The 26213-nt window shown below is 46.6% G+C and overlaps 1 protein-coding gene across 1 annotated transcript in view; it reads left to right on the top strand.

Annotated features, from left to right (window-relative positions):
* SFXN5 (sideroflexin 5) overlaps positions 1–26213 on the top strand; it is a 130817-nt gene that overhangs the window by 29744 nt on the left and 74860 nt on the right. The window contains exons 3-6 of the mRNA XM_011980676.1: positions 2595–2672; positions 20604–20630; positions 21244–21298; positions 23548–23573. Of these exons, the coding sequence (XP_011836066.1) occupies positions 2595–2672; positions 20604–20630; positions 21244–21298; positions 23548–23573 (186 nt within the window). The remainder of the gene's footprint in view (positions 1–2594; positions 2673–20603; positions 20631–21243; positions 21299–23547; positions 23574–26213) is intronic.

The raw sequence follows: 26213 nt of genomic DNA, 5'->3' as shown, positions 1-26213 counted from the left end.
CTGCCTACGCTTCTGTCTTGGGCCAGGCCTGGCTTAGACCAGTGCTGGCCACCACAGCGTTTCACATGTGGGTGCTTCACATGCAGGCCTGTGGGGTCGAGGGTGGCCTCGTTGGTTTGTCTGTGTTGGCAGTTATTCGTGCTGCCATGGTACAGGAGGTAGCTGTTGATTTCTCACTCTGGCAGCCAGTTCAGAAAACCCTGTCTGCCCTACTGAGGGCCCTTCCTGAGGCTACATCCTTCCTTTAGACTAAGGGGTTTATGTTGAGGTCTGTGCACTCCTGTGCCTAGCGAGTTTCATCTCTCCATCAAAAGGGGAACACGGCAGCTTCACTGGGTTTCTTCCCCCATGCTGGGCTTCCTTAGTGTCTGGGTCCCTCATCTGGACCTTGACATGAGCCTCCTTCTGTCACTGTTGTCTGTTTATTGTTTTTTTGCTGCTGTTGTTTATTTATTTATTTTTGAGACAGTGTCACTCTGTCACCCAAACTGTAGTGTAGTGGTGCGATCTCAGCTCACTGCAACCTTTGCCTCCCAGGTTCAAACGACTCTCATGTCTTAGCTTCCCGAGTAGCTGGGACTACAGGCACCCACCACCATATCCGGCTAATTTTTTTTGTATTTTTAGTAGAGATGGGGGTTTTGTCTCAAATTCCTGGCTTCAAGTGATCCACCTGCTTGGCCTTCCAAAGTGCTGGGATTACAGGTGTGGGCCACTGCACCTGGCCTGTTGTTTTTTGAGATAGGGTCTCATTCTGTCACCCAGGCTGGAGTGTGGTGGTGCAGTCATGCCTCACTGTAGCCTCAACCTCCCAGGTTCAATCGATCCTCCCATCTCAGCCTCCTCAGTAGCTGGGACTACAGGCACTCAACACCATGCCTGGCAAAATTTTTTTTTTTTTCTGAGACGGAGTCTTGCTCTGTCGCCCAGGCTGGAGTGCAGTGGTGTGATCTCAGCTCACTGCAGCCTCTACCTCCCAGGTTCAAGTGATTTTCCTGCCTCAGTCTCCTGAGTAGTTGGGATTACAGGTGGGCGCCACCATTCCCAGCTAATTTTTGTATTTTTAGTAGAGACGGGGTTTCATCATGTTGGTCAGGCTGGTCTTGAACTCCTGACCTTGGGATCCACCCACCTCGGCCTCTCAAAGTGCTGATATACAGGCACGAGCCACCATGCCCGACCCATAGTTTACTTTTTAACTACTGCATAATAGTTATTGTGTGCATATATTGCTGTTTACTTATCCATTCTACAATGAATTATTTGCAGTTTGGGGCTATATAAATGCTGCTGCTATGAACATTCTTACACAACTCTTGGTGGGGACAAAGGCTACCTTCTGTCACTGTTACTGTCTCTTAGCTTTTAGACTTGAAAAATCATACAGTTTTATCCTTTTTTTCTCTTTCTCCCCATCAGTTACTGTAGCCATATATACTTTAGTAGGTAAATCTCTGCCAGTGTTTTTAAAATGTTGAAAAGAAATTATATAAGTGCTACTTAAATACGTTCTCCTGGCCAGGCACAGTGGCTCACATCTGTAATCTCAGCACTTTGGGAAGCTGAGGCAGGTGGATCGCTTGAGCCCAGGAGTTTGAGACCAGCCTGAGCAATAAGGCAAAACCCCGTCTCTACAAAAAATGAATTAGCCAGGTGCAGTGGCGCGTGTCTATAATCCCAGCTACTTGGGAAGCTGAGGTGGGAAGATCACTTGAGCCTGGGCTGTTGAGGCTGCAGTGTGCTGAGATCATGCCACTGCACTTCAGCCTGGGTGACAAAATAAGACCTTGTCTCAAAAAAAGAAAGGAAAAAACCCTCCTTATAAAAGCTTTCCTTTTTTTTTTTTTTTTTTTCTTTTTTTTAGACTGAGTCTTACGGTGTCCCCCGGGCTCACTGCAACCCCCGCCTCCTGGGTTCAAGCGATTCTCCTGCCTCAGCCTCCTGAATAGCTGGGCGTATAGGCATGTACCACCATGCCCAGCTAATTTTTGTATTTTTAGTAGAGACGGGGTTTCACCGTGTTGGTCAGGCTTGTCTCGAACTCCTGGCCTCATGATGAGCCCGCCTCGGCCTCCCAAAGTGCTGAGATTACAGGTGTGAGCCACCGTGCCCAGCCTAAAAGCTTTCAACATTACATTAAGATTAAAGTTCCTTGTGATACCCCTTACCAAGTCTTGGCCCTTTCCTCCTACCCCGAGGTAACCCCAGCCACCAGTTTGGTTGTTCTCCTTCTAGGGCTTTTCTGATACATCGACATATAGAAATGTTCACATAGGAAATATTATTTGATACATGTGTGTTGTTTATTTGGTACAACAAACAGCATCATACTGCTTGGCCATTTGCTTTTTCACTCAACAAAATATCTTGGGGAGATGACCATGGGAGCACACGTAGCTCTACTTCATTTTTTAAACTGCCAAGTAAGAACATTTAGGTGGTATTTCTTTATGATTTTGTGTGTGTCCCATGAACTGAGGGCAGGCCTGAAGCCTTGCGCTGGCAGTATTTGATACTGATGTAATCCCACAAAAGAAAACTTTGCAGGAGCCCCTGATCTGTGCCCCTCAATGTCTCTTTTCTTTCTTCTGCAGAGACGTCTCAGAGAGGCTGTGCAGCTGCTGGAGGACTATAAGCATGGGACTCTGCGCCCGGGAGTCACCAATGAACAGGTAACTGTGTGGGAGGTGGGAGCATGGCCAGTGGGGAAGGGAAGGAAAGTGAGAAATTCACAACCCCTTCCCTGCAGCCAGAACCACTTCTTTCCTGTATCTACTTCTGCTGGTACATACCCCTGTGGACTAAAAGCTCTTTGAAGATGCTCAGATCTCTCCTGTGCTCTAGGTCCAGTGGAAAGCATGGAGGCCGATAAGGCTAGGGTGGTCCAAAGGCAGTGGCTTGGTGAAGCCAGCCTGCACTGGCTTGCAAGAGCTGATTGTGGGCATTTCTTCCCAATTCCACAATCACGGACCACGCGGTGGGAAATCAGCCATGATGGGAGTATTTACACCATAGACGTTGGCAAATGCTACAAATCAGGACTTTTTCTCCAGAGAATGGATTATTAAACGTTTACCAGCATACCGCTGTTCAAAAATTCAGGTTAAGGGTGGGAAAGATGGGGAGGATGTTGAGGATTAGGATTAGGATACTGTTGTTTTATTCTTTTTTAATATCGTGTAGGAACTCGCATTAGAGATACCTGAGATGTTGAAGGTGGTGTTTTGTTTTGGAGAGGGTAAGGGAGTGTAGTAGTTAATGATTACAGAGACTGATGGTTCATGTGCCAAAGTCTGTCTTTTTGTTCATAAACTTTATTTCAAAAGCTTTTTCAAACATTAATTTAAACATTTTCAAAGTCACGTGTGTGCATACTTCAAGAAGTCAAATAGTACTAAAGTGCTTGTAAGGGGCTGGGCATGGTGGCTCACGCCTGTCATCCTAGCACTTTGGGAGGCCAAGGTGGGTGGATTGCCTGAGCTCAGGAGTTCGAGACCAGCCTGGGCAACATGGTGAAACCCTGTCTTTACTAAAAGACAAAAATCAGCCAGGCATGGTGGTGGGCGCCTGTAATCCCAGCTACTTATGAGGTTGAGGCGGGATAATCACTTGAACCCAGGAGAGGGAGGTTGCAGTGAGCCAAGACTGCGCCGCTGCATTCAGCCTAGGGAACAAAGCAAAACTCTATCTCAAAAATCAATAAAAATAAAATAAAATAAAATAGTGCTTGCAAGGAAAAATAGTATATGTTCCCCATCCCTTCCCAGTTTCCATGCCTGTTTCCCAGGAGCAACTACTTTTTGCTGTTCTGCAGATAGAAATTTATATTTTATCTTTCAGACAAATATGCTTATCTACACTGCTATTTCTCAATTAGTTCCTTTGGATTATCTATTATGGTAGCTGAGGATTCAGCTCTCTTATCATCCACCCCTCTAAACATACTTCTTTCCCCCATCCATATCCACTCTTGAAATAGTTATCATGGTTTTGGGGCCTATACATATTCAGTCTTCATGTTGTTAAAATTATGGAAATAACATTTACTGCATAGTCAGACTGGTTGTATCATGATTATGTCTCTTTTTCAACTTTGTTTTATCTGGAGTTAATAACTACCTCAGATTTTTCTTTGGCAAACTTTCCTTTGTACCATCTCTCACTCTCACTGTACCCTCCCACGGCCTTTCAATACAGTCATGCACCACATAAAGACATTTTGGTCAACAAAGGATCACATACATGACAGTGGTTCCATAAGATGATAATGGTGGTCAGGCGTGGTGGCTCATGCCTGTAATCCCAGCACTTTGGGAGGCTAAGGCAGGCGGATCACTTGAGGTCAGGAGTTCGAGACCACCCTGGCCAACCTGACGAAACCCTGTCTCTACTAAAAATACAAAAATTAGCCGGGCATAGTGGTACACACTTATAATCCCAGCTCCTTGGGAGGCTGAGGTAGGGCGATCACTTGAACCTAGGAGATGGAGGTTACAGTGAATCGAGATCACGCCACTGCACTCCAGCCTGGGCAACAGAGTGAGACTCTGTCTCCAAAAAAAAAAAAAAGATGATAATGGAACTGAAAAATTCCTGTTGCCTGGAGTTGTCTTGATGATCCTGACCCTGTGCAGGCCTAGTCTGTTTGTTTGTGTCTTAGTTTTTAGCTAGTTTTAAGAGTTTAAATAGTTAAAAAAAAAAAAAAAGTTGAAAGTTTTAAAGTAGAAAACTTATAGAATAAGGATATAAAGAAAAATATTTTTGTACAGCTGTACAGTGTGTTTGTGTTTTAAGCTAAGTATTACAAAAGAGTTTAAAATTTAAAATTTTATAAAGTAAAAAATATACAGTAAGCTAAGGTTCATTTTATTGAAGAAATTTTTTTAAGAGGCAAGGTCTTGCTCTGTCACCCGGGCCTGTACTGTAGTGGGGCAATGTAGCTCACTGTAACCTCAAACTCTCGGGCTTAAGCGATCCTCCCACCTCTGCCTCCCTGAGTAACACACCACCACACCTGGCTAATTTTTAAAAAAAATAAATTTAGCATGCTTAAATGTACAGTGTTTATAAAGTCTACAGTACTGTATAGTAATGACCTAGGCCTTCACATTCACCCACTACACACTCAGTGACTCACCACAGCAACTGCCAGTCCCACAAGCTCCATTCATGGTAAGTGCCCCATGCAGGTGGCCATTGTTTATCTTTTATGCCGTATTTTTACTGAACTGTGTCTATACACAAATATACACAAACCGTTTACATACACAAATATCTACCATTGTGTTATAGTTGCCTATATATTCAGTACAGTAACATACTACCCAGGCTTGTAGCCAAGGAGCAGTAGGCTCTACCTACCATGTAGCCTAGGTGTGTAGCAGGCTTGCCCATCTAGGTTTGTGTAAGGATGCTCTGTGCTGTTTCCACAATGATGAAATCACCTAATGATGCATTTCTCAGAACATATCCCTGTTGTTAAGTGACGCATGACTGTATTTTCAGTGCGCCTTTTAATCTGAAGATTTCTGTCTTTGAGTTGCTTTTTGTTTTCCTGAAATTTTCCTTTCTGGGGCCTACCTCCGAGTTCCAGGTCTTCCTTTTTCTTGGTGTATTTCATCATTTTGGTGGAACACCTCTTCTAGTCGCTTCCTGAAAAAGGGTAAATGAGAAGAAAGTTTTGAGTCTTTTTATGTCTGAAAAATTATAATTCTGCACTCAGCCTTAATTGACAGTTTGGCTGAGGAGAAAATTCTAGGTTGACAATCATTTTCCTTCAGATTTTTGAAGACCATTGCGCTATTTTCTTCTGGGTTCCAATATAGCTGTTGAAAAACCTGATGCCGTTTCATTCCTGATTCTTTGCGGTCTGTTTTCTTTCTTTGGAAATATTTAGGATCTTCTCTTTATCTGTGAAATTTGTTTCTGAAATTCCACAATGCTGTTTCTTTTAAAATTTATCATTTTGGATTCTTGATTACCCCTTTCAATCTAAAGACTCCTGTCTTCAGCTCTGGCAAAATTTTTAATTGCTTTCATCACTTTTTCTCATTCTGGAACTTCTGTTAGTCAAATAGTAGCCATCGTAGGCTGACACATGGCTTTTCTCACCTTTTTTCTCTTCTATCCATCACTATGGGCCAGAAGCGAGGGTAGGGCCTGGGGGATAGAGCAGGTAGGAAGCTGGATGAGGTTCTTGTCTGCACCACCAGAAACCAGGCAGTGACACTGAAAGCACATGATACCATGGCAGAGCCGTGGAAGGGGTGACCCTCCCAGACTCGGGGTGTCTGGAAGAGATTTCTGTCCTGAGATGTGAGGGCTGACAGGGCTGGTGAAGAGCAGGTGGGGGTGGTCCAGGCAAGGAGGCCACACTGTACTGGAGATCAAGGGAGCAAGACCCTACAGAAGGAGAGAATGGGCAAATATGCTAGACTGGAGCATGGTGATGGGAGTAGAGGGCAAAAGCGTGAGCAGAAGCAGCACCTTGGCCAGATGCTCCTGTGCAGGGCCCTGGGAGAGTGACAGACTTGCAGTACCTGCCCACACGGGGCCCATCTGAAGGTGTGTGCACTGTGTGCTGAGTCATGGGCAGCCATCAGCTGGGAGGGCAGGCTGCGATCTCCTCTTTCCTGAGCAGTGGGACTTCTCTCTGGCAGTGAGCACCTAAGAGCCTGGATGGTGTGACCTGGTACCCCACCCTACTCAGGCCGAAGCAGTCCCCAGCCCCTTTCGTGTTCTTCTCAGACCTGTGAGAGTTGGATCCTGCCTCTGTGGCCTCTGGACCATGTGTTTGCTCCTGGCCCAAGCTCCGCTCTGCCCCTTTCTTACTGAGGTTGGCCTCTTGGGACCCCTTCCAGCTCCCAGAGTGTGGGGAATGAAGCCACATTACCTCCTCTTTGCTCCCTTCAGTAGCTTAAAGCTGCCTGTCCTGTTTCCCGGGCCTCTTTTGTTTTCTGTCCTGAAAGCCCCCATGTGCCTCCAGGGAGCTGGGGAGGAGGGGAACTGGGTGGAGGGGCAGCTTGGCACTAACTGTGCTTCCCGATTCTGGCTCATGTTGGTGATGCCTGCAGTGTCCATCTGGTGGCTGGGTAGCACAGTGCTCTAGGTGTGAGCCTGCCACGATGGCCCCCTAGAGGCAGATCCTCCTCCCTCCCTTCCCCCAACCTCCTGGCTCCCCCTGCACCAGCTCTCACAAATGCTTCCCTCCCTCGGCTTCAGTCAGCCAATATACATCCTCCTCTGACCTCCGCAGACACAGGAGCAGAGGGGATAAGTGGTGACATGGCAGCTCAGGGCTTGGGGGGCTTGGCAATCCATAATTAACAGTGACTGTTCCTGGCCCAGGCTGACCCTGCTCATCTGAAGTGGTCCGGGTGGTTCTTGGTCTCAGTCTGGACAGCGTCCTCGCTTGCATCTGGGCTCTGTGCTTGCTCTGATGCCTTTGCAGGTGTGCGGGCCAGAAGCCTGCAACTGGGTCGGTCCCGAGGCCTGCAGGCCTGTCTTGGTGTTGTGGGCAGTGCTGATTAACTTGTGACACTCTCTTTTTTTACCCAGTTTGTCATCTAACCTGACTTCCAGGTACAACACCTCACCAGTGGGTATGCGCAAATGTATTGATAGTTTGTTCACTTCTGATGGCCTTGGTTTGGTCTTCTGTTGTGGGTGGCTACTCTCTCCTCTAGGGACCATTACCTTGTTTAAAGGTTTCTATACCAGCCAAGCATGGTGTTTCACATCTGTAATTCTAGCACTTTGGGAGGCCAAGACAGGTGGATCACCTAAAATCAGGAGTTCGAGACCAGCCTGACCAATATGGTGAAACCCCGTCTCTACCAAAAATACAAAAATTAGCCGGGCGTAGTAGCATGCACCTGTAGTCCCAGCTACTCAGGAGGCTGAGACAGGAGAATTGCTTGAACCCGGGAGGCAGAGGTTGCAGTGAGCCGAGATCACGCCACTGCACTCCAGCCTGGGTGACAGAGCGAGACTCGGTGTCAAAAAAAAAGATTGCGATACCAATGAATCACTGGTTCTGAGGACAGAATAAAAATGAGTATAATTTACCTTTTGGGTTTAGCAGGTAAAAATCTGAAGAGCTAGGAACCCTAATAAGGACTGTAGCTATCAGTTAAAAAAACAAAGCCACAGTGTGCAAAAATGTAAGCATAGACACAGCCAATTAAGTTTCTGAATGTTGACTCTGATCTGTACATTTGTATGTGCTGGGGCTTTGCCAGAAGAGTTTGGTGTAGATGGAGGTGGGTGGGGCTAAATATGGAAGACCCCTCCCCATGGCGAGCCACCGCTCGCTGTGTGCTTACGAAGTGCGGGGTATTGCACCATAAGTACTAGCGCTTTCCACTTATTATCTCAGCTAATCTTCACATCAACTTGTCAGTAGGTACCTATATCAACCCAATTTTATAGTGAGACTCAGAGAGGTTGCATTATTTGCCTAAGGTCACATAGCTAGTATGTGGTGGGGCAGGGATCTGACACTGGGCCTCTTAGGTCTAATGGGAGAGACATCTTCTGTAAGTGAGAGAGACAGAGAGAAAAGAGATAAGAAAGAGAAAGCTGAGAAGGAAGCTGGAGGTTACAGGCCAGATTGTGAAAGTCTTTGAAAACCAGGCAGAGATGCTGGATGTGTTGTGTGGGGTAAGAGGAAGCTACTGAAAGCTGTTGAGCAAGGGAGTAGCACAACAGTGGTATTGTGGTAGGATCAGTCAGTGGCAGTGCCAGAGTGCGCTGGGGAGGAGTAAGTGCTATTACAGAAACCAGCTCGGAAGTGACTGGAGTGATGGGGAGTGTGGTAAGCAGGTTATTGGGAACCACTGTAGCTCCTGAATGGCGGGGCTTGTCCCTCATTCCACATTCCCCAGAGGCTGGGAAACAGCCAGCCTTTCCTAAGTGCCTACCCTGCACCCAGGGTAATGAATGTATGGGTTACTCGGAGCCCCCATGCAGGATGGATTTCTGTCTGCGACCTGCCTAGGAGAAAGAGCTGCTGGGATGCAAGAGATCTTGCAAGTCTTCTCTGGCAGAAAGGAAATGGGGTCAGCTGTGTTTGGGCTTTGCTGAAAATAGCAGAGCAAATACCAGAGGCAGGATTAAAAATACTTGTGCCCCAAGTCTTCTGTGGGCATCAGCAGGTTTGTCAGATGATGAAGGGAAGGCTTGGCTGACCTACTAGTCTCACCCTGACTCTTAGCATCAAGCTCTGGGGATCCTGGTCAGCACCCTGCCCTTCTGGGCCAGCCCCAGCATGGCCCTAACTGGGAGCACAGAACAGGCAAGTGATCAGTAGGAGCTGAGTCATTTGTATGATGTGCTAGGTGTCGTACTGAGTGCTGTAGATGCATCTGTGGGCTGGGTCCCTGCAGTGGCTTCCTGGATGATCTCCCCATACTACCTGGGCCTCTCTGTCCATTGCTGATACAGCAGATGGAGCGATCTGTGAAATTATACAGGACATTGTTTGTTTCTCTGCTCCAGGGTTTCTCAGACTTGGCACAATTGGAGCCAGATTATTCTTTTTTGCGAGGGCTGTCCAGTGTACTGAGGGTGTTTAGCAGCCTGCCTGGCTTTGACCCAGTAGATGCCATTAGCTTCCCCTCCCCAGTCATGACAACCAAAAATGTTTTCTGATGTTACCAAATGTCCCCTGGGTGCAGAATCCACCCCCCCAGTTGGGAACCACTGTTCTAGTAGAAACTATAGTGGTCCCCTTTTGCACTTAGAGTAAAAGCCATAGTCCTTAACCTGGCCTGCAAAGCCCCCAGTCCTCTCTGAGCTTGTCTCCTACTGCTCTCCCCTATTTGGTCCACTCCAGTCACACCGGTCTCCTTGCTGGCTCTCAGACATACCAGACAGGCCCACTTCTGCCTCAGGGCCTTTGCAGTAGCTGTTCTGTCTCCTACTAGATAACTGCGTGACTCATTCTCTCCTTCCAGTGTTTCTTCCAATATCACCTCAATGAGACCCACCCTGACCACCTTCCTTATGTCTGTAATCTCCATCTCTGCCACCTGCTCACACTTGCTATCCTCTTGTCCTGTTCTATTTTCCCTAGTTTCCTGAAGCACTTATCCTTCTAATATATCAGATAATTTGCTTATTTATTGTTTGTGTTGCATATTGTTCGTCTGTCTGTGCAACCCTCTAAACTCAACAGAAGCAGAGATTTTGGCCCGTTTTTGTCACTGATGTGTCCTTAGCACCTAGAGCAGTGTTCAGCACATAGCAGATGCTCGATAAGTATTTGTTAAGTAAATTAATTATTAATTTTCACAATAACCTTGAAAGTATTCACATCCTCACATTACAAATGAGGAAGAGGAGGCTCAGAAAGATTAAGTATATTGCCCTAAAACACATAGCCAGCAAGCGGGAGATCTAGAATTTAAACCCGGGTCTGGATAGAAACAAACTGTGTGTATAGGGAAGTTGCGACTGCTGCTGTGTGCTATGCTGCAGAACTAGGCGAAGAGTCTCTCTTCTTTCGTGAGTCTGTAGAATTGGGGGTACCCTCACCCGACATAGACTTGCAGTAGGTACATACTACCTGAAAGTAACCATGGCAACAAAATTAATGGTGAGGTATAATGCGATTGGCCCAACTGATAAATTAGGAAGTTTTTTTTGTTTGTTTTATGGAGGCATTCTTTGCCTTACAGAAGGATCCCCTTCAGGCTCTGTTTAATTACCTTCTGGAGGTTGTTTTAAATAGGCTCTGTCTTTGCTGCCTTGGGAGGTTTGGAGAAGCAGCTTGGAAGGAGGCAGAGGGGAAGGGGAGCGAGCCAGACTGGGGGTGGTGCTGGGCTGTTCCTCCTCCCTCTGGGTGTTGGGGGTGTGCCCCGCTCTGCCTGAGAAGGCCAAGGCCGGTTGGTGAGTGTCCTCTGCCCCTCCCTTGGACTCTACACCCTACTTCAGATAGGTTCAGATGGCAGTTCAGCTGAGAGGCTGGCTGTTTTTGAAATTAACCAACTTCTGGGATTGTCCAGCCACCTCTCACCCAGATTGCTTCTCCACACCTGCTCCATGTCTTCATTCACCAAGTTGAGAAATCAAGCAAGGTTCAAAGTCTCATATCCACACTGATTTGTTGTTGGAGCCAGTAGGTCCCAAGGGATCAAAACTGCATATTTTTATGCTCAGCAGAGGCACAGAGGAGATGGACTGAGCCCACACCAGATGAGGTCTTAAGCAGGAATTGTAGTTTAAAGTGGAGATGCTTCAGTGGTCTAGTGAGAAGATGCTGCGGGCTCCCTGTCCTAGATTCCCAGTGTGGATGGCCTGTCTACTGCATCTTATTTGACCTCCTGTCGAACTCTTGACATCCTAGGATGATCCTTTTCTATCATCTGTTCGCAGGACTGGCTTGTGAAACTTCAAACTAGCAACCAGCTCTTGGCTTGTGGGTGGTACATTCCCTGCTGCCATTTTTGCATCCAACATTTAACCCCTTAAAGTCAACGTTTGATCCAGCAGATCCTAGGGAAAAGCCTAGATCCAAGGAGTCAGACCTGAGTCCTTGTCCTGTTCTCCCCCTAAGCTGGGCCTGGCCTCATACACCGTAGGACAGGAAGGGACCCTGGAGAGACTTGCTTCTACCTCCTGTCCCTGCTTCTGCCTAATTTTGAAAATAATACAAGTCTAAGCTGTGAGGTAATTTGCAGAGGCAGACTATGTAAGTTAGTGACTGAGAGAGGGCCAAAGTCCATGATCCTGACTGTTGTCACCGTGGCCTGGCGATGGGATCAGCCCAAACAAGATCAGATCATGACTAGGAATTTTTGTTGAAAATGGAGATGTTCCTCCCAGCTCACCCCAAAACCTCTGAGGCTGGTGTGTTGTCAGATGCCTCAAGAAGAGCCTCAAGCACCACTTTAGGTTCCATTCCTTCCTTTCTTCCCTGGAAATCTTTTCCTGATATCACTGGAAGCAGTTTCCAATAACCCCAAATGGGTTATATTAGTTAAAGTGATACTAGCTGCTGTAACAAAAAGATCCCCAAATGCACTAGCTTAAATGAGACAGTTTATTTCTGTCCTATGTAACAGCTCAAGTTCCAGGTGGGCAAGTAGCTCTGCCCCGCAGGATTATTCAGGGACCCAGGTCCTTCCATCAGGTTTCTCTACCATGTCTTTGGGCGTTGTGGTATCTTCATGGCTGAGGCTGGGCTGCAGCCACATCCTTGCACTGGCTCACAGGAAGGGGACAGAAAGCATGGAGGGGGAGGCATTGGCCTGGAAAAGGCACATCACTTCCCCTCAGATGCCACTGGGGGTCTCAACCACATGGACGAGCCTCATTGCAGAGGAGGCTGGGAATTGTGTAACAGGCCAGCCACCTGCCAGCTTCTGTTCTATGACTATGGACAACACAACAGGACATGATTTTTGTTGGATAAGGGTCAATAAAGGGCTTGGAATTTGTGCATCTTCTATTATATTTTTCTAGTGGTTACCTTTAATTTTTAAACAAATATTTTAAAGTAGGTAATATATGAACAAGATACAGAATTCTAAAGGTATGAAAAGAATAGGGATTTTTAAAAAAACTTTCCCTTTTTCTCTCCCCTAGCTGCCCACTTTCCCTCCCTAGTCATTGGTTCCTTCTGTATTATGCCAGAAATCTCTGTATAATTTATCCTTTTTCTTTAAATTCTCACAATATAATAACTCCAGTGAAATTCACTGGAGCATGATTTGTAATAGCAGAAAGATAAGACAGTCACAAAAGAATAAATACTATGTGATTCCACTTATATGAGATACCTAGTGTAGTGAATGTCGTGGAGACAGAAAGCAGACAGTGATTTCCAGGAGCTGGAGAAGGGAGGAATGGGGAGGTCACCTTTAATGGGTAGAGAATTTCAGGTGGGGAAGCTGTCAGTGTTTTGGAGATGGATGGTGGTGATGGCGGCTGCCCACGATGTGAATGTACTTAATGCCAGAGAACTGTCCATCAATAGGAAACATTTTATAAAATATTCGGACTGGGCACACTGGCTCATGCCTGTAATCCCAGCACTTTGGGAGGCCCAGGTAGGAGGATTGCTTGAGACCAGGAGTTCGTGACCAGCCTGGTCAACATAGCGAGATCTCATCTCTACAACAATGACAAATATATGTGTGTGTGTATTATATATAATAAATATATATACTTTTTGATTCATTCAAGGGTTTTGGTTGGAAGAATAAGACTGCTTTCTGTGCACTGATGTGGAAAGATCTCCAAAATATATGACAAGCCCGAGGGGCAGAACAGTGCAGTGACGAGCTAGCCTTTAGCGATGGAAGCAAGTGGTAGTTAAGGGCGGGGACTCTCGAGGCAGACTGCTTGGGTTCAGATCCCAGTGCTGCGAGACTTTGTTTTTTTGTTTGTTTGATTTTAGGTTTTTTTGTTTGTTTTGTTTTATTTTGAAACAGGGTTTCACTCCTGTCACCTAGGATGGAGGGCAATGGCGTGATCTTAGCTCACTGCAGCCTCCGCTTCCTGGGCTCAGGCGATTGCCTCAGCCTCCCAAGTAGCTGGGACTACAGGTGTACGCCACTGTGCCTGGACAATTTTTGTATTTTTTCTAGAGTTGGGATTTCACTATGTTGCCCAGGCTGTTCTCAAACTCCTGAGCTCAAGCAATCCACCCGCCTCAGCCTCCCAAAGTGCTGAGATTACAGGTCTGAGCCACCACGCCCAGCCTGCTATGGGACTTCGGGCAAGTCACTTAATCTCTCTGAGCCTTAGTTTCCACATCTGTAAAAATGGGAGATATATGAATCCCAACCTCCTAGGGCTGTTGAGGGGATTAAATAAGTGAATAAGTCATTCTGGCCAACCTTAGATGTTGATGTGCTCCAGTGCCGGGGAGACCCAGGTGAGGAGGCCTGGGTGCCCGTCTCCATTTTGGCACTGACCCCTGGGGCCCTGGCTTAGTCACTTAGTTTCTCTGAGATGCCTTACCTAGTCTAAAGAGCATCTGTCTACCTCCCAGGCATTTGGGGGATAAAACAATAGAGATGAAGTTACTTTGAAAGATGATTAACTCCTTTAAAAAACTGCTCATTTGAATTGCTTCCCTCTATTTTAGGCAAAACTATTGAGCACGTTCTATGAGTCAAATATTTTATATATACATATGTCATTTAACGCTTAGTGTTAGTCAGATCGAGCCAAATGTTAGTACAAATAACGCCCGGGTTTCAGAGACTGAACACAGTCAGGTCTGTTTCTCACTCATATCTGACTCCATTGCAACTCGGGGACCTGGCAGAGGCCAAAGATGATGCCAAGATGCCTCCTTTCACTCGTGTCTTCTAGGGCCTCACTGTCCTCCACTGGATCCTCCTTGGGAGGCTTCGGGGACTGGAACTGGCGAATGTCATTTCCACCCACAATCCATTAGCCAGCACCCGGTCCCAGGAGGCCACTTGACTGTGGGGGAGGCTGGGAATCATAGGCTTAGCTGTGTACCCGTAAATGCAGACTGCCAGGGCACCCTCCCTTATAACAACTCATGTTACTGATGGAGAACCGGGCACAGAGGCAAAGTGATTTGCCCAGGGACACACATGGAGTAAGCAACAGAGCCAGGATTTGTCCCCTCTCTCTTTTTCATTATATCCTGTTCCTCTTTCATGTCTGTCTGCTCTGAAGATGCTAGAGTGTTTTTAAAATGTTCTTTAGTTCCTACATTGTCTCCTTTCCTCAGAATTCATTTTCTGTGTATGCATGTGTAGGATCACTGAGCAATGATCTGTTTCATTGGGGTCCTCCAAATATCAGCATTTCTAGGCAGAGCTGACCATATCATTGGTGAGACTCAATACGAAATAGAAATGCAAGACCCTTGTTCACAAAAGAAGCTTTTCCTTCCTTTCTGAGTTCTCTCTCTTCCCCCATTCTTCTCTCGTCCTGGCAAGGTGTTTTTTTATTTGCTCTTTAGTGTTTCTCTTCCTTAGCCACAGGGGACACTCGTGGGACAAGTGCAGACCCTCACAGGCACCTGGAGTCCTGCCTCACAACTTGATGCATGGGGCCTGCATGGCCCTTCCTGCGCCCAGGCCTCTGACAGGAGTGGAGGGTTGCAGCAGTCGCTGGGTGGCCAAGAACTCATTTCAGGGAGGTGGCTGAGGCAGTGGGAGACAGGACCACGTGTGAGCTGAGGGTCCAGGCTGCCAGCATGTGCTCCATTCTCCTGCTGCACTTAACTTATGAAACTCAAATTCAAAGATAAAGTCATGCCTCACTTAACATCAGGGATATGTTCTGAGAAATGCATCATTTGGTGATTTTGTCATTATGGGAACATCATAGAGTGTACTTAAACAAACCTAGATGGTAGAGCCTACTCCACACCTAGGCTGTATGGTACAGCCTGTTACTCCTAGGCTACAAACCTGTACAGCATGATACTCTACTGAATACTGTAGGCAGTTGGAACACATGGTATTTGTGTATCTAAACATAGACAAGGTACAGTAAAAATACGGCATAAAAGATTAAAAAGATGGGGCCAGGCACGGTGGCTCATGCTTGTAATCCTAACACTTCGGGAGGCTGAAGTGGGAGGATTGCTTGAGCCCGGGAGTCAGAGACCAGCCTGGGCAACATAGGGAGACCATGTTTCTACAAAAACACACAAAAAATTAGCCAAGTGTGGTGGCACATGACTGTAGTCCCAGCTACTCAGGAGGCTGAGGTGGGAGGATTGCTTGAGCTGGAGAGGTGGGGGCTACAGTGAGCCATGATGATATCACTGCACTCCAGCCTGGGCGACAGAGCAAGACCTGTCTAAAAAAAGAAAAAAAGAAAAAAAATAATACACCTTCATAGAACACTTACCATGAATGGAGCTTGCAGGACTGGAAGTTGCTCTGAGTGAGTGAGTGAGTGAGTGGTCAGTGAACGTGAAGGCCTGGGATATGATTGTGCACTACAGTAGGCTTTATAAAGACATATCCTTAGGCTGCACTGAATTTATTGTAAAAATGCTCTCTCTTCAAAATAAATTAACCTTAGCTTACAGTAGCGTTACTTCATAAACTTGTACATTTTTAAAACTTTTTGACTATTTTGTAATAACACTTAGCTTAAAACACAAACACACTGTACAACTGTACAAAAAAATTCCTGTCTATAAGCTCTTTCCTATTTTTAAACATTTTTACTTTTTTCAAAACCTTTCTAAACGTTTTCGTTAAAAAGTAAGACACAAACACCCATATTATCCTAGGCCTACATGGAGTCAGGATCATCAGTATCACTGTCTTTTAAATCTGGTCCCACTGGAAAGTCTTCAGGGACAGTAACACGCAGGAGCTGTCATCTCCTGTGATAAGTATGCCTCTTTCTGGAATACCCCCTGAAGGGCCTGCCTGAGGCTGTTTTACAGTTAACTTTTTTTTTTTTTTAAATATAAATAGAAGGTATATGCTCTAAAATAATAAGTGGCTGGGCACGGTGGCTCATGCCTGTAATCCCAGCATTTTGGGAGGCTGAGGCAGGTGGATCACCTGAGATCAGGAGTTTGAGACCAGCCTGGCCAACATGTTGAAACCCCATCTCTACTAAAAATACAAAAATTACCTGGGCATGGGGGTGGGCGCCTGTAATCCTAGCTACTCGGGAGGCTGAGGCAGGAGAATCGCTTGAACCTGGGAGGTGGAGGTTGCAGTGAGCCAAGACTGTGCCATTGCACTCCAGCCTGGGCAACAAGAGTGAATCTCTGTCTCAAAAATAGTAATAAATAAGTAAAATAATAAGAAGTATGGCATAGTAAACATATAAACCAGTAACATTGTTTATTATTGTCAGGTGTTGTGCTAGGCTTTTATATGACTGGCAATGCAGTAGGTTGGTTTACGCCAGCATTACCACAAATGTGAGTAATGCATTGTACTATTACTTTAAGATAGCCACAGGGTCACTAGGTCATAGGAATTTTTCAGCTCTCTTGTAGTCTTATGGGGCCACTATTGTATATGTGGTCTGCCATTGACCAAAATGTCCTTAGGTGGCAATGCCTGTATTAAAGTCAAGACAGCAACCATGTTGGGCGAGGTGGCTCATGCCTGTAATCCCAGCATTTTGGGAGGCCGAGGCAAGCGGATCACTTGAGGCCAGGAGTTCAAGGCCAGCCTGGCCAACATGGCGAAACCCAGTCTCTACTAAAAAAATAAAAAATAGCCGGATGTGGTGGCGCATGCCTGTAATCCCAGCTACTGGGGAGGCTGAGGCACAAGAATCACTTGAACCTGGGAGGCGGAGTTTGCAGTGGGCCGATATCACACCACTGCACTCCAGCCTGGGCGAAAAAAAAAAAAAAAAAGACAGCAGCATCAGACCACTGGAACAGGACCTCCTTCTCAGCATTGCGCTGATGACCTGTCCACGAATCTAGCCCTCTTGTGGGTCATTTCTCTGGGATCCTTTCTGTTTCCCTGGAGAAGGTGTCTCGAATCCTCCTAGCTGTGGTGTCCTGGGAGCTGGACACAGACGGGCTCCTTTAGAGACTCAGCACTCAGACCCTTGCCTGGTCCCCCTGTGCCTGTGACCATGTCTGGGCTGTTCTGATTCAGCTTTGCTGGAGAATAAACCTCCATTACCTGAGCGGGGACTTTGGGCCTCCCTGCTCCGTGCGCTGGGACATTTTCAAACTCTCTCCCTGCTCTCTGGCCATGCTGCCTGCACCTTCGCGGTGTCTGGAGCTCTAGTTGGGCTGAGCCCACTCACTCCCGCTGAGCATGTGGGGTGCACCTCCACCCTCTGCAACATTGCCAACCTCTCGTCTCTTCATCAGCTTACCACCTTTCAAAGATGTGTGACATCTTCCGCCTGCTGTATGTCCCCTTCCTCCCTGAGGGGGTTTTCAGCTGGTTTATTCCTTTGCTGTTCTTTTCTCGAGGATTTTGGAAGAAAAGGAGATGAAACTGTGCCTTGGCATCACTATGCCTTGCCAGAAGTCAACTTAAGTCTAGATATACTTCTGTTTTAGAAGACAGTATTCCTCCATTAAGCACGTATTGAGCACCTACCGTGTTCCAGGCCCTGTGGGGTTGGAATGTGCTAGGAGACAGTGCTGAAAAGCCAGTTCCTACCTCTGAGTGGCCTGACTGTGAATCCAGAGGGGAGAGGATGCAGAAGGTTATGACTGGGGTGGAGGGTGTGGGGTGTCAGGAGTCTGTGTACAGAGCCTGGGGTCACACCAGGGACAGAGCCCGGACTTGACGGTGCACTTCAGGAAGCTGCTTACTGAGCAAAGAGGGGAGGATTGGCCTTTTATCTTTTTTTTTTTTTTATATATATATATATATAACCTCTTAGCTGTTAGGCTCTCACTTAACCTTTGTGCTAGCAGTGATTCCACTTTTTGATTTTTCTCTCTTCAGTCCCCTCTGTTCCCCAATTATTATTTTTTAAACATCGACTGCTTCTAATCTGCCTGGGTCTGGAATAGCAGACAATCAAGTGTGTTGGAAATGTGTCTAAAATAAGAGTTAATTAGGCTGTGAAGTAAGGTTTGAGGGACTCAGCTGTGAGAAAAATGCATAAACTTTAATGTATCAATTTTATAACTTCTATTTTTACTACCCAGTAGCCTTCTTAACTTCTGCAGCTTAATTTACGTTCCAGATGACCAACATTGCCATATACATGAGGCATAACAACCATTCTATTATAAAACTTTAACATCAGCTGCTGGCTATATCTTCCTTCTAGCCCCATAGCCGCCTTTCTCTATTAAAAAAATATACTGGCCTTTGGTTTTTTTCTTTTTCTTTTTTGGAGACAGGTTCTCATGCTGTCATCCAGGCTGGAGTGCTATGGCACAATCATGGTTCACTGCAGCCTCTACCTCCTGGGCATAAGTGTTCCTCCCACCTCAGCCTCTTGAATAGCTGGGTCTGCAGGCACATGCCACCACGCCCTGCTAATTTTTAAGAGTTTTTGTAGAGATGGGGTCTCCCTTTGTTGCCCAGGGTGGACTGATTCTGGGCTCAGCGATCTTCCTGCTTTGACGTCCTAAACTATTGGGGCTACAGGCGTGAGCCACTGTGCCTGGCTCCTGGACAGTGTAAATGTTTCTTTACCATGTTTCCTTGATTTGAAAAGGCCTGGGCCGGGCGTGGTGGCTCACACCTGTAATCTCAGCACCTTGGGAGGCCGAGGCAGGCAGATTACGAGGTCAGGAGTTTGAGACCTGCCTGACCAACATGGTGAAATCCTGTCTCTACTAAAAATACATAAATTAGCTGGGCGTGGTGGTGAGCACCTGTAATCCCAGCTACTCAGGAGGCTGAGGCAGGAGAATCGCTTGAACCTGGGAGGCAGAGGTTGCAGTGAACTGAGATCGCACCACTGCACTCCAGCCTGAGCAACAGAGCGAGACTCCATCCCCCCCCCCAAAAAAAGGCCTACTTTATCACATTATAACATCTGTAAAATGAAATGAGTCTTTTAATTGATGGGGGTCTTGGTATTATGGTCACAGTTTTCTTTCGTATGTGGCACATAATAGTATATCTTAGGATCAGTGGTGTCTTAGATTCGATGCAATACAGTATTTAGGTCATTTGAGGGGATTGACAAATTATTCTGTTTCTCTAACCTGTCTCTTTGCTGGAAAGAGACAGCCTCATCAGCATTTGAAAGGAACTTTTTTCTCCCTACAGCCTTCTTATAATAACAACAGGCATAATAATGTCAGCAACAGTAAGCACTTATAAGCACATGCTATTGTGCTGACACTGCTCCAAGAGCTTCCCATTCACCTTTTTTTTTTTTTTTTTTTTGAGACGGAGTCTCACTCTGTCGCCCAGGCGGGAGTGCAGTGGCCGGATCTCAGCTCACTGCAAGCTCCGCCTCCCGGGTTTACGCCATTCTCCTGCCTCAGCCTCCTGAGTAGCTGGGACTACAGGCGCCCACCACCTCGCCCGGCTAGTTTTTTTGTACTTTTTAGTAGAGACGGGGTTTCACCGTGTTCGCCAGGATGGTCTCGATCTCCTGACCTCGTGATCCGCCCATCTCGGCCTCCCAAAGTGCCGGGATTACAGGCTTGAGCCACCGCGCCCGGCCTCCCATTCACCTCTTAAATGACGCTGTGTTAGAAGCATGGCTATTAGGCCCGTTCCACAGATGAGGAAACTGAGGCTCAAAGGTAGAAGTGGCACAGCAGGGAATCTAGGCTATCTCTGAAAAAATTATATTATGCTGCCACTAGTGATTCTGGGAGACAGTTGAAGTATCTTCATTTAAATCAGAGGTTTCTACCTGCTTATGACTTAGAGTCAGCTAGGGAGCTTTAGGAAAATGCTGAAAAAATTATCCAAGGAATTCTAAAGTGCAGACAGAGTCGAGAACCCCTGGCTTCATTGATCCGTGTTAGGTCCCCTAGCTCTGCCATTCTGGGACCTCTCTGGCGCCACACCCCCAGGGTAGGACGACTGCCTAGCCTGGGCTGGCAAGGACAGCCCGAGCTTCTTATGCTTTCGGAGCTGGATCCCTGGGTTAGAAAACATGGGTTGGAAACCTTAAACCAATATATGCTTTTGGTTTTTGTTCTTTATTTTCTTTTCCTTTCTCTCTCTTTCTTCCAGCTCTGGAGTGCACAGAAAATCAAGCAGGTAATCCAGTTTTGGATTCTCTATTTCCTTCTCCGTGCTGTCCTGGACTCCACCCTGCCCTGTCCCAGGGATCTAGTGGAAGCTCCTCCTCCCATGGCTCTTCCGGGCTCTCACATTTGCCCTTGACTCCCTCACTCCTTCCTTCTGCCCTGGCACCCGAGGGCCAGAGTCTCTGAAGCCTGGAGCTCAGGCCAGGCTGGCCTTTGCCTGGGTTCTCTGAGCTCCTGCAAGAGACAGGGCTCTGTCCACAAAATCCTTATTATGTGCCTACCATGTGCCAGGCATGGGGGTAGAGGGCCTGCAAGGTAGACACTATCCCATTCCCCATGGACTTTTGCCTTCCACTGCATTCAGCTTTTAGGGTAAGTTAGGAGAAGGGGTGCTATCTGTTTATGGCCCATGGTTTGGTATTCTCTTGCCTCGAGTGGTGGAAAGGCCTAACTAGCCACAAGGCAACTTACAGCCACTGGTGTCTGAATCTTCCCAGAGAAGTTGTCCTCTTGCCTTCTTCCTCTCCTAATGCCTCTGCTTGTCTCCGTCCTCCCTTCCCCTTCCCTGTTCCCCCTCCCTGCACCCTTGTCCCCACCCCATTCTCTGTTCCTGCTTTTTCCAGGCTATTCTACACCCGGACACCAATGAGAAGATCTTCATGCCCTTTAGAATGTCAGGTAAGCTCCTGGGGCCCTTCTGGTTCTGGTCACTGGGGTGCTTACTCCAGTCACAGCTCCAGGAGCGTCCAGATGTTTTGGCCTAAGGAGGGGACAGAGCCTGTCACAATCGTGGCCATATTTGCACCTATACGTTCACCTCAGCTCACCTGTACAAGACGGGGGCCAGGCCTCAGAATCCTCTATGGAGCTTGCCTGGCTTTTCTGCCTGAGCAGTTGGGGTGGAGCTGGGCCTTCCACAGGCAAATCTGGTAGCCCACTCCACATCACTCAGCACTCATTAGGACAGCGTCAGTGATGCCTCCTCTAAGCAAGCCCTGACTTCTACAAGTCATTCCCCCTGTCTTACCAGTGTGTGGCCTGCTGTTTCCTTCCAAGTCCTGCTCCCTGCCCTGCCCCTTTTAGGTAGTCAATCTCCAGCTTAATTCTCTATTCTCTGATCCTGCAATTAGCCCTTCTTTCAGAATGGATGCACTGTTACTGCACTGCTGTGCACATACAGAAGGTGGGATTCCTGTTCTGTGGAGACCAGGGGGCAGAGGGGAATACAAGATCCCTGCTCCAGGAAGTCCCAGTGGTCACTGAAGGGGTAGCTGTGTCTATGTGGGCTTTAGGGCTTAGAAAGCACTAGCAGGTACACAAGCTAGGCTGACATGCTGATCCCCCCCAACAGTTCTGAGAGTCTCTGCAGAGTCACACTCACAGGTGTGCTGACGCCTCCTCGTTGCCATTTCTCAGTGCAATGGGGTCACCCACCTTGAGTTATGAGGGTGGGGTGGGAGGGCACTGCTGCTGTTGCCTTGGGAGGGCCTCAGAGGGCTGGAGAAAGGCGGTCTAAGTCAAATGGGTCAGTCAGGGTCCCCACCCCCAGAGAGGCTGACCTCATTGGGAGCAAGAAAATAAACAACCAGGGAGTAGGTGGACATGTGATGTCATTATGTAAACTGGGGCGTTAAGTGCCCTGTGGCCCCCTTGCTTTGTCATGAAAAACTTCAAGGCTCTGAGCATTTTTTTTTTCTTTTTATTTGAGACAGAGTCTCACTCTGTTGCCCAAGCTGGAGTGCAGTGGCGTGATCTCTGTCATTGCAACCTCCACCTCCCAGATTTAAGCAATTCTCCTGCCTCAGCCTCCCGAGTAGCTGGGACTGCAGGCAAACACTACCACGCCTGGCTAATTTTTGTATTTTTTCATAGAGATGGGCTTTCACCATGTTGGCCAGCGTGGTCTTGAACTCCTGACCTCAAGTGATGCGCCTGCTTTGGCCTCCCAAAGTGCTGGGAAGGGCTCTGAGCGTCTTACAGTTGTGGTTGTAGATGCTCCCCAGTCCCTGCACCCGGCACAGCAGGCTCTCACCCTGAGCCTGGCTTCTTTTGTAATTCTTGACCTTTTTGAGTCATGCATTCCTCTGAGGCCCCGATCAAACTCTGGTTCTCTTCCCCAGAGAGAAGTGGGTAGGAGAGCCATGGCTCATGTGTGTGTGTGATTATGCGCACTCAGGAGCAAAGCTTCACTTTAGATGCAAGTCAATAAGCCCGATCCTGCTGTCCAGCCACTGCTCACCGGCTGCCATGGTTAGAGGTTGGGGACAAGAGGCTATCCACTGACAGCAGTTGGGGCTGTGGAGGGAGCCTCGCCCAAGGGCTGAGAGCAGCGAGGAGGCTGTACCCAGGGCCTGGCTGCGCTTCACCCCAGCTCCCTACTGCGCCACTGGGGATGCCACAGATTTAAGAAGCTCTGGCACTTAGAGGTGCATGGCTTAGGTGGGGAGGGAATTTTCTTTCCAGAAATGGTCATGATGCCGGCCGGGAAAATAAGGGCCTGTGTTAGAAAGACAAGCTGAGGGAAGAAGGAAGACATTCTGGGGTCCTTGGAGGATGTTCAGCCTCATGTAGTGAGCGTGGGCAGGGTGTGTCGTGCCTCGCAGGAAGTCGTAGGAGGATCACCAAGTGTGAAGCAGTGATGCCCCAGGCCATGGGCAGCCCTGCCTGCAGGAACAGGCCTCTGGGTTCCAGGAGAGAGTGAAAGCTGCCTGGCCACAGGGGAGCAGAGAAGAGGAGACTGGGGACACAACCCCGGCAAGGGCTGAATGGGGAAAGGGTCTATGAGATTGGGGATGCCTCCCGCCTAACTGACCTGAACCCCTTCATTAGGGCCACTGATGGCCTAAGACCTAACCCGGAGGCTCCTGGGTATCTCAGGTGAGATGTGGGTAGATTATAAGGCCTGCCTCTTTTCTTCTCATTCACAGGTTACATTCCTTTTGGGACGCCAATTGTAAGTGTTATCTTCAAAGGATTTCTTTTTCTAAAAAATAATTTTAAATGTCTAACTTTATGTTATTGCTCACAGATAATTGAGTTGTTGATTTAGGATAAAATCAATTCCTGGAGAGAGATTACCAAATAAAATGATATGTATTTCTTACCGCATCTCTTGATGCCGATTGGCAAAGCTCTTTTCATAAAAAGCCTGATGACTTAAATCCAGCGTGGAGTCGAAAATTGCCTTCTTCCCTGCACGTTTTCTGTCCCCACTGTTGTCATTAGCACCTGCTAGTCATAGGGAAGTTTTCTCAAAGAACTTGGGAAGTAGGAGTGGAAGCATGCCTTCTGAAAAATCAAAGTTTAAAATTAATTCAGAAAGAATTTTCAGCATTCTTTTTGCTCAGTTTTATAATCAGGATTATGTTTACTCTTTATTTTTATTGGAATAAAACATACAGAAAGGTTCATTCATCATAAATGTACAGCTTGGTAAATTTTCAAAAAGCAAGCATATCCAGGGCTGGGCGCAGTGGTTCACGCCTGTAATCCCAGCACTTTGGGAGGCCGAGGCAGGCGGATCACGAGGTCAGGAGATCAAGACCATCCTGGCTAACATGGTGAAACTCCGTCTCTACTAAAAATACAAAAAATTAGCTGGGTGTGGTGGTGGGTGCCTGTAGTCCCAGCTACTCGAGAGGCTGAGGCAGGAGAATGGCATGAACCTGGGAGGTGGAGTTTGCAGCGAGCTGAGATGGTGCCACTGCACTTCAGCCTGGGCAACAGAGCGAGACCCCATCTCAAAAAAAAAAAAAAGCAGGCATATTCAGTAAATATCACTTAGGTAAGGAACAGTTTGACACCCTCCCAACTGAGCTACTTCAGCCAGCTCACTTAAAGATTCAGAGCATCATCAGCATCTCAGAAACCTCACATGTGTCCTTCCCAATCACCACCCCCACAGGAAATCACTTTTGTGACTTTTATATTTTAGTTTTGCTTGTTATTGAACTTTATATAAATGGAATCATCAACATGTGCTTTTTTGTGTGTGACTTCTTTTACTCCACATTGTGAGATTTGCTCATATTGTCTGTAACATTCGTTTGTTCTTTTCTCATTGCTGTATAATATTCCATTGTCATAAATTTTCAGAGTTTCTTTATTCATACTGTTGGTGAACATTTGGGTTTTTCTAGTTTTGGGTTTACAACAAATAGTGCTGTTTTGAACATGCTTGTACAAGTCTTTTAGTGGATATATGCCCTCATTCCTCTTGGATACAGACCTGGGAAGCTAAAAGCAGGTAACAACTATAATAAATGCAATGTGTGATCCGAGAATGGATCCTGGGTTGGAGCAGGTGGTGTGTAAACTGTATTGCAGTTTCTTATAAAGCTAAAGATGCACTTACAATATGACCAAATAACCCTACTTTTAGGTATTTATCCAAGATAAATGAATGTGTTTATTTACACAAAGATCTGTATGTGAATGTTTGTAGTAGCATTTTTCACATTAGTCTAAAACTGGAAGCAGACAAGAATGACCAACAGGTGTTAAAACTATTGGGGAAAAACTAATTGAGAACAGAATATTTGCGTAGTCTCAAATTTTCCTATAGATATCATAGATATTATTCCTTCTGTGTTAATTAGTTGGCATCCTCTTGAGTTTCCCTTCTGCCTCTTCCTTTAATATTTTCTTAAAACTAACAGTATTTAGATACTGTTAATACGGTCTTTGTGTTTTTTGGTTTTTTTAAATTCAGGGGTAAAAATTTACTCCTGTCATTATTTATTTTGATATGCAAATTGGGCCACTTTTGACCCAACCTTAAAGCAGTTTCTCTATTTGACATGCCCCCTCAGTCTTTGAGAGCTTCAGTACTCTCTGACACAACAGGATATTCTAGGTTCATCTTTTCTTTTCTCTTTCTCTTTTTCTTTTCTTTTCCTTTCTCCTTTCCTCTTTCCTTTTCTTCATTTTTTGTCTTCATTCCTTCCTTTTTCTTTCTTTTTTCTTTTATTTTGTCTCACTCTGTCACCCAGGCTGGAGTGCAGTGGCAGGATCCTGGCTCACTGGAGCCTCAAACTCCTGGGCTAAAGTGATCCTCTTGCCTCAGCCTCCCAAGTACCTAGGACAACAGGCATGTGCCACGATGCCCAGCTAACTTCTCAAACATTTTTTTGTAGAGATGGAGTCTCATCATGTTGCCCAGGCTTGTCTTGAACTCCTGACTGAAAGCAATCTTCCCACCTCAGCCTCCTAAAGTGCTGAGATTACAGTAGATTTGTCTGTACAGTACTTTCTTCGCCCCCATCCTAGAATAATTGATTTCTCCGAGGAGCCCTATTTCCTTTTAGAAGGAAATGATACTTAGAAACCAAGATCTTGATTTTGGGTGTACTCATTTTTACTGGAGTGTCATTGCTTCTCGATATTCTTAGGGGACAGAGCTAGGAGATACAACTTTTAAAAATTCATGAGTTTATACTGATACCTGTAATTCCCATCAAACATCTCAGTGTTCATTTGTTCTCCCATTTCATATTTGAATCTCCCTTCTCCTAATGAGATTCCAACAGTATATTTACTCACTTGCAAAATCTTATACATACAAATAAGAGTTTTCAGAATTGCTACATCAATA

This window comes from Mandrillus leucophaeus, unplaced genomic scaffold, assembly GCF_000951045.1.
Source record: "Mandrillus leucophaeus isolate KB7577 unplaced genomic scaffold, Mleu.le_1.0 Scaffold216, whole genome shotgun sequence".
Taxonomy (NCBI): Eukaryota; Metazoa; Chordata; class Mammalia; order Primates; family Cercopithecidae; genus Mandrillus; species Mandrillus leucophaeus.
This window is presented reverse-complemented; position numbering and strand designations above follow the sequence as displayed.